The sequence below is a fragment of the Oikopleura dioica genome, chromosome 1 (genome assembly GCF_907165135.1).
Source record: "Oikopleura dioica chromosome 1, OKI2018_I68_1.0, whole genome shotgun sequence".
NCBI classification, from domain to species: domain Eukaryota; kingdom Metazoa; phylum Chordata; class Appendicularia; order Copelata; family Oikopleuridae; genus Oikopleura; species Oikopleura dioica.
The window spans coordinates 9692266-9705006 of record NC_137291.1 but is presented as its reverse complement, the minus strand read 5'-3'; the positions used below and the strand labels follow the sequence as shown (position 1 = coordinate 9705006).

General features: G+C 42.7%; 5 protein-coding genes across 5 annotated transcripts; 1 reads left to right on the top strand and 4 right to left on the bottom strand.

The window, feature by feature from the left end:
• Nucleotides 1-1103: 1103 nt before the first annotated feature.
• Nucleotides 1104-2250, bottom strand: LOC145712037 (monoglyceride lipase-like). Its single transcript, XM_081789725.1, has 7 exons — nucleotides 2232-2250; nucleotides 2012-2189; nucleotides 1792-1967; nucleotides 1683-1751; nucleotides 1502-1640; nucleotides 1286-1454; nucleotides 1104-1242 (listed from the first exon to the last, which is right to left on the bottom strand). The coding sequence occupies exons 1-7, from the start codon at nucleotides 2248-2250 to the stop codon at nucleotides 1129-1131; spliced, it is 864 nt and encodes a 287-aa protein (XP_081645851.1). The 3' UTR covers nucleotides 1104-1128.
• Nucleotides 2251-3101: 851 nt separating this feature from the next.
• On the bottom strand, nucleotides 3102-4980 carry LOC145705182 (uncharacterized). Its single transcript, XM_081782668.1, has 6 exons — nucleotides 4733-4980; nucleotides 4374-4684; nucleotides 3924-4325; nucleotides 3660-3880; nucleotides 3450-3617; nucleotides 3102-3404 (listed from the first exon to the last, which is right to left on the bottom strand). Exons 1-6 carry the CDS (start codon nucleotides 4800-4802, stop codon nucleotides 3140-3142), a joined length of 1437 nt encoding a protein of 478 aa, XP_081638794.1. The 5' UTR covers nucleotides 4803-4980; the 3' UTR covers nucleotides 3102-3139.
• A 127-nt stretch (nucleotides 4981-5107) lies between these two features.
• Nucleotides 5108-6202, bottom strand: LOC145705283 (uncharacterized). The gene is made up of 5 exons (XM_081782776.1): nucleotides 6073-6202; nucleotides 5805-6028; nucleotides 5489-5757; nucleotides 5253-5444; nucleotides 5108-5207 (listed from the first exon to the last, which is right to left on the bottom strand). Exons 1-5 carry the CDS (start codon nucleotides 6147-6149, stop codon nucleotides 5175-5177), a joined length of 795 nt encoding a protein of 264 aa, XP_081638902.1. The 5' UTR covers nucleotides 6150-6202; the 3' UTR covers nucleotides 5108-5174.
• A 295-nt stretch (nucleotides 6203-6497) lies between these two features.
• On the top strand, nucleotides 6498-7744 carry LOC145708170 (uncharacterized). The gene is made up of 4 exons (XM_081785817.1): nucleotides 6498-6728; nucleotides 6773-7014; nucleotides 7059-7397; nucleotides 7438-7744. The coding sequence occupies exons 1-4, from the start codon at nucleotides 6601-6603 to the stop codon at nucleotides 7659-7661; spliced, it is 933 nt and encodes a 310-aa protein (XP_081641943.1). The 5' UTR covers nucleotides 6498-6600; the 3' UTR covers nucleotides 7662-7744.
• A 171-nt stretch (nucleotides 7745-7915) lies between these two features.
• On the bottom strand, nucleotides 7916-12724 carry LOC145712036 (uncharacterized). Its single transcript, XM_081789724.1, has 7 exons — nucleotides 12701-12724; nucleotides 10623-12641; nucleotides 9401-10561; nucleotides 9046-9317; nucleotides 8629-8979; nucleotides 8263-8587; nucleotides 7916-8211 (listed from the first exon to the last, which is right to left on the bottom strand). The coding sequence occupies exons 1-6, from the start codon at nucleotides 12722-12724 to the stop codon at nucleotides 8416-8418; spliced, it is 3999 nt and encodes a 1332-aa protein (XP_081645850.1). The 3' UTR covers nucleotides 7916-8211; nucleotides 8263-8415.
• Nucleotides 12725-12741: the final 17 nt, after the last annotated feature.

Below are 12741 nucleotides of genomic sequence, written 5' to 3'. Positions count from 1 at the left end.
GATAGATTCTTTCAAAAATAGAGGAAAAAGTAGAAAATTAGATTCTCTTGCCGATCTCTCGTCTTCTCCAGAATCTGGCACCGAGTCTGTGCCCTTGTAGGCGGCATGCGCTCTCGGCGAATCAGCGCGCGCGATTCCTATTCTGGTGACTCAAGGGACCACTACCCTCGATCGATTTACTGCTCGTCGTTTATTCTGTGCATATCTTGCACCGGCGATCGATTCGATTCTACCTGCGGGATTTGATTAATTCCCACTTAGGCTGATTGCGCAAGCCGACGTGCGGCCTTATTAGCGAAAATTTGGCAAACTGTATCAAGCGGATTTGCCTGTTTCTACCGTTAGTTGATTAGCTTCTTGATTAAATTAGTGTCAATTTGATCCAGCAGCGGTCTAGCAGGGAAGTGCAAGGGAATCCCTACTCATTTGATACAGTTTGCCCAATTATCGCCAATAAGTCTGTACGTCGACTTGTACAGCCATTGTTAATTAGGGTCCCAGTACGTAGATGCCATTGAAAAACTATCAAATAATTCCCCCATTTTCTCAAAATCAATTTTTCTCTTTACCTTGTAATTAAATTTATTTCGCACAACTAAATCTAACTTTGTCTCAACTTCGAAAACTGTAAATCGACAAGTCTAGAAAAAAATCTCGAAATTCTTGGTATTCAAAGAAGAATCGTAGAATAGGGTCTTTCACTCGTTGATGCGTGACAGGAGGCTTTGTTCGGGAACAAATGGCTTGATTTCTTATTCAAAAAGTATTATGGCCACAGAATGGCTCTTTTATTCAGTAGAAGAGGCGTAGTAAGATAAATTCCAGGTTTAAAAGGGTTCTTGGTGTCCTAAAATGGCCTTTCAGTCGTTCTATTCTCACTGTATGCATTTGTCTATTTGCACAATTTCTTTGATAAAGATTTGTTGATTATCTCTTTTTTTCGAAGTTAAATTTTAGACAAGGCACTAAACACCCTTATTTTTATTGAAGGGGAGTGTCAATTGACGATTTTCAAGCCTCCTTGATAATCCTCCTGGTAAGACTCTTTGCTGGAAATATATTGATAAGAAATAGTGATGAAACTGTAGTGTATATTTATAAGCAGATGAAGAAGTAAATAAGGTAATTCTAGCGATGATGGGATCGATTGCTTGAAGAGTGTCTTGGAGCCTTCTTTTGCCTGGATTTTCTTTCCTTTGGCGGTAGTGGTGGAGCTTCGGCAGGAGATCGCGCTTCTATCCACTGAAATAGTCAAATTTGTCTGGGTCGAAATAGAACAAAATACCTTTATGATATCAATGATAAATGAAGATCTGATGGTTGCTTGCTCAAGGTGAAGACAATGTTTTCCGGGTGGATAGCTAATGATTTTCTTGTCTTTTGCTGGCGACATTTTCTCGATTCGCGAGGCAGAAAACAGGCTGATAATCTGGTCCTTTTCTCCAAGAAATGCACTAAAAATAGAGCATAAAAATGTCTGTTAGAAAAATTTTTATTTTACCAAAATGGAATTTCCAATAATGCAATGGTCGCTTCAAGTTTCTTCAGTTCTTTGCTAAGAAGTGTGATAAGATTTGTGGACATCCCAAGACTAAGGGAGCATAAAGGATCGGCGAGAAGTTTGCTCAGGGTTTTCTGCTCTAGAAAAGATTTGGTGAGTAGTGTCAATGGAGAAACTGTACCTGAAGTATAGAAGGAAGGCTCGATGACAGGAATTTTCAAGTCGGGAACAAGATAGCTGAGAAATTGAGCTTAGAAAGTTTAGATTCATACTCTTCCATGATTTCAAACCTCCTATAGTCTTATGCCAGCCAATCGCTGTCTCACTAGGGTTGATAAAGGGACTTTCTAAGATTAACCCATCAGTATGATTTTCATGTTCTACTGCGACTCGAATGGCGAAAACCGCGCCGATTCCATGGCCCCAGATGAATACTGGAATTTTGGGATTTTCATGCCGCAGCATTCTAAAAAATGATTGTTTATTGACGCTCATGAAATAACTTTTTACCTCAAGCGTTCAGCTATATCTCGAACTGGATCGTCGAAGCAATGAAATTGACATCTGTTCGGAGAACATGGAGTTGCTGGCTCCGATTCTCCATGGTACATATGATCGTGTGCATAAACTCCAATATTGTGCTTGTTGATCTCCAAGGCACAATCTTGAAACACGCCAGAATGCAGTCCTTTTACAGAGTATCAAACGTGATTAACAGTAGACAGTCTACTGGGGGTGTAGCATGTCATGCTAAGTATGATGCCATTAAAAAGTAATGATATCTGGTGATAAATGAGTAGAGGGACTTGCTAGGGTTAGATATTTATAAATGATTATAGAAGTAGTGGTAGATCCATTACTTATTCAAAAATGACCCTTTCTGAAAGGACATTCGAAATACGGTTTTCTGCTGAAATAAACCGTAACCCTGTTGAATATAAAACAAAGGATCCGTTTCAAAATACTTAAATATTGAGAGGGCGGTATAGAAAATTTGATAAATAAATTATTTGAAATAATATATTGCGTTCAGAACTATTCAAAAAAGTCTTTTCTTCTATCTGATACTTTCCGTAGGTATGAGAAATGAACACCACTGCTTTCGGCCTATCTACCGGCCACTCTCTCCATCTTAGCCTATGTCCGTTTTCATTTGTCCAGTAGTCGATTCTCTGGCTCATAATGTCCTGGAAGAAAGAATTAATGCGCAGAAGAAACGAGAGACAGTGTGCAGCGCCGTCCGAATACTGACGGTCCTGCTACTAGGCTCTCTGTGAATAAAAGATAGCTCTGCATATATAATTTATTGTTGATTCTCGCGGCCTTATGCGCCATAAAATAAGCCTTGATGAAAATAGATTTTTACCTCTTGATTCTAAATTCGACGATAAAGTCACTTGTTCTTTGATCAACCTCTTATATTTTCTCCTCGTTGATTTCAATTATTCAAAAGTCAAGAAAAATAAGACCGATAGTTGACTCAAATTGACAACACGCGAAATTATCGTCTACTTTGATACAGTTAGACGTCTAACTAACCAGACTGAGTAAAATAACTTCTTCTCGGAGATTTAATTGAAATATATAAAACGACTTGTTTATTATTTTGAATAATTTATTGAAAAAACAATTTATTTTTTATTCAGTTGAAGGTTTTTGTTGAAGTTGGGTGTCAGAGTTGAAATCAGGATCGACTTTTGAGATCAGGAGGTTTTCTGGAACTGGAGCAAGGAAAAAAGCAATGATGGCGCCTATCATGTATAAAAAGACAAGAATGTAAGTCATCGCGATGAATGGAACTTCTATGCTTTGGGCGTAATACTGAAATAGGGCCGAGACTGTAATGAAGATACAGTACATAAGTAGCGTTGTGACGGCAAAGATGGTGTTGGAGAATCGTTGTCTACAAAATAGATTTGCTCTCATGTTCTGTTTATATATTTTTTACTTTGGAGGAAGACATTTCATGAGGACCCAGCAAAAGAACCAGGCGATAACTGCACATCCCATTTGTCCAAGTGGAATTTGGAACATTGTGAGGATATAGCTGTTTGGTAGAGATGACGCTGTTATTCCAATTACAACCGCTAGAATCCAAAGAACCCCTGGTATGAGCCTGAAAATAGAATAAAAACCAATTGGAAAAAGGCCTTTGGACCGGAAATATGGGTTCAGCTTTCTCCAAAAAGGAAGACCGTATAGTTGCGTGACAAAAATCAGAGTGCCGAAACCAATGCCGAACATAAACGGAGCCATTTCATCCCACCACTCTCCTTTTGCGACCATAACTGCGACTGCAAAACCGTGAAACCAGACCCATGTTTCGAGCAAAAAGCGAAAGTATTTGTTCAAATGGATCTTTTGGTAAATCAAGCTGCCCTAAACCAATTTTATAAACGAATATTCATTTACGATTGAAAACCTGGATCATGACCAAGTACGTATGGCAAAATCCTAGAGCATGGCCATACGTATTCTCCATCGGATGATACCAAAAAGTAAAGATTACCGCCCAGCTGAATGCATATCCATGATATTTTCTAACATATTCAATTGGTCCTGGGCTCATTCGGAGTTTCTGAGCAACAACGTCATCAGACCATTGATTCGGCCAACCAAAGACCATTCCTCTGTCGCGATACTCGATCAACAGGACGAATACAAGCATCATGATGACGGAGCCTTGAGATGCTTGAATGACAACATCTTTGGCGGTAGCATCGTAAGTCGTGTGGGTTTGCACGAGATGAGCAATGTGGAAGAGCCCTGTAACTCCTACAAGAGCCCAGTTGTACCATCGGAGTTTCGAAACGTAAACTTCTTCCTGAACTTATCATTTAATCATCCTGTCGAAGGTTTCATATTTGAATACCTTATTTTCCAAAAGCTTTTTCTTGTGCTGCTGCGCAAACCAAATGAAAACCCAGTGTGCGATTTGATGCAATGCGTAGAGAATCCAAACGACAGCCCTTGAAACAGCATCGGCCTCATCCTGCGGAAGTTGCCAATAATACCATCTCGAGTAGCAGTCCTTTTCGACGTGACGCACTGGCGCTTCATAAAGGGGATCGAAATTTGAGCAATTGGTTGCATTTGGCTTCGGCCAGAAACGGTCTGGCTCGGGCCAATCTATCGGTTTTTCAGCGGACCATCCCTTCGCGCCGCCCCAGCCGAAGATGCCACCTTTCAGAAGTTTATTAAAACTACGTTGTATCAATTGAAAAATCGTACCGATGATTCCGCCGAGAAAGACAATCGACCCCGCTAGCACTTGAAGATCCTGCCTTTCCTTCCACCCCATTTGGCTTCTAACTGCACTGTCTCGGTTACTTCTTCACTATTCCATAACAAGCTCTAGAAACTCCTCTGTGGACGCAAGGGCGTGTGAAAATCGATGTTCGAATATTGTTTTTATCCTTGAATGCTTGGCGCCTACGGCAAGATTCTTATAAAAGAATAATTTTAGCGCTGTGCTTTACCCTGATTCTCTTTGTTTGAAAAAGTTCGCGAGCGCACCTATTTGACCTGCTCATTTTTACGATTACGCAACGAATAAACATTTTCATGGTTATAAAATGATGGTAAATATGAAATGAAGACAACGAGGACTGATGATTTTTTCTATTCAGTTTTATTAGAAAACTGTTCGAATAAAATTTATTTGTAGCTTTTCTTATTCTTGGTCCTTCTTCTTGTCGTTCCCGATCTAAAAGAGAATAATCTTCTGAATACAGACTAGAGAGTAGGTAACCTTTTCTTCAATCTTCTCGACACTTTCAACGAATCGATGCCACAAATGCAAGTATCGGAGAGTGACCATTTCGCTTTCCTTCCTAGCAACTTCATATTTCAACTCGACCTCTCTGTATCCAGCTCTGAGAGCTTGGCTGATGAGCTCTTTCGACTCTTCTACTTCTTCGCGTATTTGATCTGTTCTGGTTTTCTAAACGCATTTGTAAATATCTACTTTTGCAAAGAAGGCTGTACAAAGAGTATCGCTTCTCTTCTCCTCAAGTCGTTCAAGAAACTCGGCGGTTGACCGGTGCCCATCGTCGCTGCGAACTCTTTTATCGCCTGTTCGACGATCTCCTTCGCCGACTCTCTCCATTTTGATATATCATCCTTAGCTTCCCTCAAGTTTTTCAGTGCATTAGCAAGCCATTCTTTTCCATTGACGAAGGCCAGCCTTGCGTGGGCTTCTCGTGTCTTGGCGCGCTTCAAGTATTGCTGTGTGAAAAGGAAGATATCGCAGCCTCCTAAATTAGGAATCGATCATCAATGATGGCTGATAATCTTATCAAACCTATGTCGTAATGGGTTCGCATGGCCCGGGCGCAACAAGTTCCCAGGATCAAATCTCTGAAGCAAAGATCGTTCGCCCCACAGCCTTTGCCCGCCATGCTTGCTGGACATCTGAAGACAGCATCGTTCAAGCTGCCGAACATCAAAACGAACTCCTCGTCAAAATCTTGACATTTAGCGCAGATCTGCCATTGACAAGGAAGCCCGTAGATTTTCACAACTCCCCTAAACAGTTTACAGTCGGTAATCTACAGTTTCGTTAGTCTTACCAACCGCAGAGATTACAACATCTCATGTTTCCGTAGTTTACGATCAGCTCAGATCTTATTCCTTGAAAAGTATCCATTTTTCTACCAAAAATCTCAATTCAGTCGTTTTCTCTCCTTCTCTTTCTGTCGCCACCGGCTCACGCCTAATGAGGGAGTGAGCACGACTGATTCCGCGAATTTCGATAGATCTAGAGAAATCACTCGAATTTGTCTCGATTTGAGAAAAGTCGCTGATAAAAGGCGCATCTCTGAATAAATTCCGCTGATAATCAGTTGATGATGACAACTATTTAATTTTACAATCACGTTTGCTTTCATAGGAGCAACTTCAAGCAAGTGGAAATTTCACTTGGATTATTCATTCAATTATAAATGTCAGATGACTGGCTGATTTTTTCCGTTATATTTGTCCAATGAGCTTTCTAGATGACAATCTCTCGAGTAGACTTCAGAGACGACCTGGCCGATAGATAAATTTACCAAAAAAAAAAACAATTACTTTTTATCGACCAATACTTGATCCCAAAAATGGATGTTGATGAAGCATCGACTTCAACGGCAAAGATGGCAAAGATTGAGTCCTTCGAGAGTATTTACCCTGGCGTGCTCGTCTCCTACGGGAAATTCGGAAAGTGTCACGGATCACAATGCGACGGGTCAGACTAGAATTCTCACTATGTTGATCATTATTCAATTATAGAGTTCCATTCGAAACATGGCCCATGGAAGGCAGAAATTTTTGCGAAGTCTGTGCGACAAAGGAGTATGGGAGCGACTTCAAGAATGCGAAGGACCTATATTCTGAGATCTCAGACGCAAAATTGAAATGCCCAGCCTTTGACAATGAAGGAAGCTGCAAATCAGAGGACATTGATATCTGGGAATTTTACCGTGGATCATGTTGTGAGCCAGCTTCAAAAGTCCTGACAGAAAATAAACAAGGTTAGTTTTTATTTTTTATGAAAGAACTATAAAGTTGTTTGTAGCCCAGGAAAAACAACTGAAAGTTGTCAATCAGTTTTATAAGGATGACTTCCATTCTCTCCAGGGGATCGAGGACAGTCACGAGAATACAAAAAATATAATAGAGAAGACGGAAGAGAGATTAAAACGAGAGGAAATGGCCTTGAAAAAAATGATGGAGAAAGTCGAAAAGACCAAAAAGTATCTTGAGACGCAGAAGAATAATTATGAAGCGGAAAAGAAAAGCATAAATCAATGCGAGAAAGAAAAGAATGAGAGCCTCAAGCGATTCAGACAACTTTCATACGAGTACCACTCAGTCGCTGCGGAGCTCTCTCTAGATGACGAGGTTGAAGCAAAAGGTAAATTGACGTATGAACCTTGTGTTATCAGTTGCTTTAGAGAACAGAAAACAATACCTGTACTGCAGAGTCTGCGGCGAATTTTACAACGACACAGACCGCCGAAAATCATTCTTGACAAAATGTGGACACGTTGCTTGCTTGAAATGTTTTAAAGATGACTTCACCGACGACATCGACCATTCATCCTGTCCCTGGCACATAAGAGTCATGGATTGTGAAAATGAATACTACCAGCACGATGTCAAAACATTGTACGAGTAGCTCGAAAATCTTTAAGAATAATACATACTATTGAAAAACTGTCACTGAAAACTGAGAAAAGTTTATTTTCAATAAAGCAACAATCACAAATTGTGTATCATTATGATGATAATTATGATTAATGAGTTTTCGTTCTAACTTATAAAGTATTGATAAGCATCCCGAGTCGGGATTCCCGACGCTGAAAGAAGATCATTAAATCATGGTTTATCATACCATGATGAAGCTGCGATTGATGACAGATAATTTCGATTTATTGTGTCTTCGAGCATATATACAGATATAAAAAGTAATGTTTCATTTTTCAACAGTAAAAGTAGATAAAGATACAAATTCGTTTCATTATTGAAAATCTTGAAATTTCGTATTTACAGATTTGAACCGCAAGTTCTGTTTTACCAACCACCGTAGTTGTAGAAATCGTAGGCGCCGAAGGTGCAGTCCGTATCGCCGGATTCTAGACAGGTACAGGTCATGCCAAACATTCCCTCGACTTCCCAAGTTTCCCCAGGAGTTCGAATCGTGTTTGCATCAGCATCGATGCATCCAGCTACGAAGAGAGTATAAATATCAAGAAACAATTTCTGGGTAAAAATCAAACCTAGACAGGATCTTCCATCCTCATTCAAAATGCCCTTTGAGCACCAACAAGTTGCCCCAGAATACTCTGATCGGCATTCTTGCTCGCATCCTGCTTTTCTACAAGAACTTTGGTCTGAGATTTCCGTTGCACAGATTTCTTCCGCGATGGTTTCTACAAGCCCTGCGAGGTCGGAGGATTCTTCTGCTGTATAGAGATTTTCTTCGATCGGATTGATGCGATTCCGGTCAGCTCATCGCGACCGTAAGCGTATCCTAAGCCAACCACGATGACCCGATCGACTTTTTCCTTGAGTTGGGAGGCCATATCATCGACTTCATCGTTACTGGTAAGGGTTAATTTTTTGAACCAAAAGAGATCGCCTACCTGACAGCGTTGGTCAAAAGCACAACGGTCCCTACAGTATCCAGTCTTCGGCCCTTTTCGAAGGCTGGAGTCATCGTGTCAGTTGCTCCCTTGAGAGCCTTTCCGATATAGTTAGAGTTTCCGGTTGCCGGTGGAAATGACGAAAAGGCCCATCGATACTCGTCAATGCTCTTGAGCCAGTCAAAGGCAAAGAATTCGACATACGCGTGATTATAAAAAGAAAATGCGAATCGAATGGATGATGATGATGGTTCCACGTTGATTGTGCTGATGATGTTTTCGAAGAAGGAGGAAATGTCACCAAAGGTCGACCCCATGTAGGTGGTGTAATGAGCGACAAAAAGAACATCCCTAAAATTTTGATTATAAGAAAACGCTCACTAAGCAATTTTGATTTCAATTTCACGAATAAAGAACCTTGGTCCAGCGCAACCAGCATCACACGCGTCTGTATTACATGGCTCGTAGGCCATGGGCATTCCTTGGCAACCTCCGCCGATACATTGACGCTGTCTGTAATGCATTCCACCGCCACAAGTGGCCGTACACGTGCTCCAAGCTTCCCAATCATCCCACCGAGAACAGACACTTTCAGAGCATTCAACCTTCTCCGAAAGTAGACCCTTACACTTTCCACTTTTGCATGCCCTTGAACGAGATTTGAAACCAGAATCACATGTTTGAGAACACTGTTATGCGGTGAGAAATTTACAAAAAGACAAATAAGCTCAAAAAGTTTATAAAATGAAATATCACCGAGCTTTGTCCAGGCAGACCACTCGGTATAAACTGGCCCGCATTGAGCAAGCTCACAAAAAGCCGTTTCAATTTTCGGACCAGGGCAATCATCCCCGTTTTTGCAAGTTCTCCCTCTTGATTTCTCTCCTTTGCCGCATGTGACGGAGCATTCTCCATATGTAGTCCAGCTCGACCAAGTTGGGCAATCCTGGCTTCCACAAGGCAGGCTGCGCTCACTTCTCCCTTCGCAGGAATCGCCACCACTACACTTTCGCGTGGATGTTTTGATGCCGCCACCGCATGAGACACTACAGGAGGAGTACTCTGTCCATTTTGTCCATTCAGCACATGGCTCTGTATTGCATTCGACTTGCTCTTCTGCTTCTCCTAAGCAATCGACTCCTTCCACCCCGTCTGCGCATTTTCTGGTTCTTGTCGAGATTCCACCGCCACATGATTTTGAACAGGCTGAGAACTTTGTCCAAGCTTCCCATTCAGGACATGGACCTCGCTTGCACTCTCTAGAATCGTTTGCTGATCCCATACAGGAGTATCCATTCTGACATGATCTTGATCTTTGCTGTTCGCCCGCACCACATGACACCGAACACTCAGAATAGTCAGACCACTCGCTCCAGGAAGGGCAAGGATCGTCTGCGCAAGATACAGTCTCAGAACTCTTTCCAGGACAAGTATCTCCAAACTGGCAACTTCGTGAGCGGAAAGTTTTTCCGCCGCCGCATGTCGCAGAGCAAATTCCAAAACCAGCCCATTCAGACCATTCTGGGCAGCGGTTTTTGTTGCATTTTCGCGTTTCTAACTTGTCTCCAGTACAGCTACTACCGAACATGCATGACCGAGCTCGATTTTGCTCGCCACCGCCACAAGTTGCCGAGCATTCTGACCAATCCGACCATTCTCCTACTCTAGGACACGGACTTGTATTGCAGTCGCTCTCCTCTGTTGCTTCTCCAGTCGTGCACTTGCCAGTGGATGTTTCGTTTTCACAGGTACGTGATCTTGAGCGCATACCGCCGCCGCATGAAGATGAACATGAGCCAAAGTCTCCCCAATTAGACCATGTCGGACACGGTATATCCGCGCAATTAACGACGTTTGACAATTCGCCGATGCAGTCTACTCCGGCGATACCGCCATTACATTGACGTGACTCGATTATGTTTGAAAAACATTTCTAAGGAAAGTATATTTTTATTAAGTGAAAGTCATTATTATAACTAAAATTTCAATTTGGCCAAACAATCCTGTGAAGCAAATCCTCCACCACAAGTGACTGAGCACTCACCAGGCGCTGACCAATCTCCCCAGGTTGGACAGGCGTTTGTCCCACAATTTGTGATTTCTTCGCTCGGACCGTTGCAGTCAGCCTTTGTTAGTCCATTTTTGCACCATCGTTTACGCGTGCTCTCTCCGCCACCACATGTAGCACTACAGGGACTCGGTTCGCTCCAGTCTGACCAAAACGGGCAAGCGTTTCTATTGCATTTTTCTGTTATTTCACTTTTTCCTTCGCAGTCATCACCGCCGATGCAAGTTCTTGTCTTTGATTTCAGCCCTCCGCCGCATGATTTCGAGCACTCACCAAAACTTCCATACTCCGACCATTGCCCACACGGGCCAAGATTACAGTCGGCGCTTATTGTGCTTTCGCCTTCACAATCATCGCCGTTTTCACACGATCTTTTCTTAGACTTTATTCCTTCGCCGCAAGAAGACGAGCAAGGAGACCAATCAGAATATTCAGACCATTTCGGACAAGGAACTTGGTTGCAAGAGTTGGTCTCCATTGATTTTCCCTCACAATCATCGCCACCCTCGCAGGATCGGTAGCGTTTCTGAATTCCACCACCACATGAAGCAGAGCAAGAATCAAACTCTGACCATTCTGACCAGTTCGAACAAGAGTCTGTGTTGCAAAGCTCAATTTTGAAAGCGTTACTAGAACCTCCTTCACATCCAGGACCGTGCATGCATCCGCGGGATTGACGACGCCTTCCGCCTCCGCAGGAAACGGTGCAAGGGGTCCATTCTGCCCATTTGGCCCAATAAGGACAAGGAGCGATAATGCAGTCTTGAGACTCGGATGATGTTCCTTCGCATGATTTCGAAGAGGTTGAATACAAGCAGTTACGCTCTCTTGTTTGAGTAGAATTTCCGCAGCTAGCACCGCAGTTCGACCAATCAAGCCAAGTCGACCAAGATGGGCATTTGGTTTCCATGCATTTTTCTGTTTGTTCTTTTTCTCCGCTGCAAAGTTCTCCCACACAATCTCTCGAGCGAGACCTGTTCCCTGACCCGCAGGAAGCAGAACATTTCGTCCATTCTGACCATTCTTCGAAATATGGGCACTGATCTGGATTACAAGCTTCAGTTTCCATGGCAGAACCTTCACAGTCAGCTCCAAACTGACATTTTCTCCTTCGTTGTCGATTTCCACCACCACATGATGCACTGCAACTATTCCACTCCTCCCATGTCGTCCATTCAGGGCATTTTCTCGTGTTACATGGAATCTCTTCGTCATTATTTCCTCCACACTCTTCCGGGCGACCACCACGGCAGCGGCGTTTTCTCGCTTTGATTCCTGTTCCGCAAGAGCTCGAACATTCAGACCACGGCATCCAGTCAACCCAGAAAGGACATTTTTCAGTACTGCACTCAAGTTCTTCGAAACCTGATCCGAGGCAATCTTCTCCGGCTTCTCCATTTATGCAAACTCGCTGCCGAAGCTTTTGTCCCTTACCACAAGATTTTGAGCATTTTGTCCATGTTTCCCAGTCTGACCATATAGGACATTCTCTGACGTTGCAAGATTCTGATCCTACAGAGTTTCCGTCACAGTCTTCTTCGTGTCCAAATTGACAGATTCTATTCCTGAATCTCGAGCCTTCGCCGCAAGTTTCTGAGCAGGCACTCCATTCTAGCCAATCTGTCCAAGTAGGACAGTCTCCGTCCGAGCACGATTCCGACTCAGCGATATCTCCTTCACAATCGTCGCCATAGAGACACTCCCGGGCCTTGCTGCGCTGTCCGATTCCGCATGTTTCTGAGCACTGAGACCAGTCAGACCAAATCGACCAGGTGGGACAAGGAGGACTCCCTGGACACTTTTGCGATTCCAGAAGTTCTTGTGGAAGACACTTATCTTCCACTAGACATGGACGTAAGCGAGACTGTGTGGCAAAGGTGTCCGGAGTCGAACATGACGCGCTGCAAGCACTCCATTCAGCCCACAACCCATAAACTTCGCATGACTTTCATGATGGTTTGAGGGAAAATAAATCTTATGGCTAGACATTTTAAATTAATTGACCTCTTTCAATTTGACGTACTTCATGGAAATAATTTATAGTT

What these genes read in the sequence shown, in the direction of transcription:
- LOC145712037 (XM_081789725.1), bottom strand. An exon ending in TTATTGGAAATTCCATTTTG is followed by an intron (nt 1,455 to 1,501) that starts GTAAAATAAAAA and finishes CTCTATTTTTAG; the next exon opens with TGCATTTCTTGGAGAAAAGG. An exon ending in TTATCATTGATATCATAAAG is followed by an intron (nt 1,243 to 1,285) that starts GTATTTTGTTCT and finishes TGACTATTTCAG; the next exon opens with TGGATAGAAGCGCGATCTCC.
- LOC145705182 (XM_081782668.1), bottom strand. Translation starts at nt 4,802, where the DNA reads ATGGGGTGGAAGGAAAGGCAGGATCTTCAAGTGCTAGCGGGGTCGATT. An exon ending in AAAAGCTTTTGGAAAATAAG is followed by an intron (nt 4,326 to 4,373) that starts GTATTCAAATAT and finishes TGATAAGTTCAG; the next exon opens with GAAGAAGTTTACGTTTCGAA. An exon ending in AAGCTGAACCCATATTTCCG is followed by an intron (nt 3,618 to 3,659) that starts GTCCAAAGGCCT and finishes TTCTATTTTCAG; the next exon opens with GCTCATACCAGGGGTTCTTT.
- LOC145705283 (XM_081782776.1), bottom strand. Translation starts at nt 6,149, where the DNA reads ATGGATACTTTTCAAGGAATAAGATCTGAGCTGATCGTAAACTACGGA. An exon ending in GCGAACCCATTACGACATAG is followed by an intron (nt 5,758 to 5,804) that starts GTTTGATAAGAT and finishes TTCCTAATTTAG; the next exon opens with GAGGCTGCGATATCTTCCTT. An exon ending in TCGAGAAGATTGAAGAAAAG is followed by an intron (nt 5,208 to 5,252) that starts GTTACCTACTCT and finishes ATTCTCTTTTAG; the next exon opens with ATCGGGAACGACAAGAAGAA.
- LOC145708170 (XM_081785817.1), top strand. Translation starts at nt 6,601, where the DNA reads ATGGATGTTGATGAAGCATCGACTTCAACGGCAAAGATGGCAAAGATT. An exon ending in CCTGACAGAAAATAAACAAG is followed by an intron (nt 7,015 to 7,058) that starts GTTAGTTTTTAT and finishes AGTTGTTTGTAG; the next exon opens with CCCAGGAAAAACAACTGAAA. An exon ending in TGACGAGGTTGAAGCAAAAG is followed by an intron (nt 7,398 to 7,437) that starts GTAAATTGACGT and finishes CAGTTGCTTTAG; the next exon opens with AGAACAGAAAACAATACCTG.
- LOC145712036 (XM_081789724.1), bottom strand. Translation starts at nt 12,724, where the DNA reads ATGAAGTACGTCAAATTGAAAGAG. An exon ending in CAGTTTATACCGAGTGGTCT is followed by an intron (nt 9,318 to 9,400) that starts GCCTGGACAAAG and finishes ACCGCATAACAG; the next exon opens with TGTTCTCAAACATGTGATTC. An exon ending in CTTTTGACCAACGCTGTCAG is followed by an intron (nt 8,588 to 8,628) that starts GTAGGCGATCTC and finishes AACCCTTACCAG; the next exon opens with TAACGATGAAGTCGATGATA.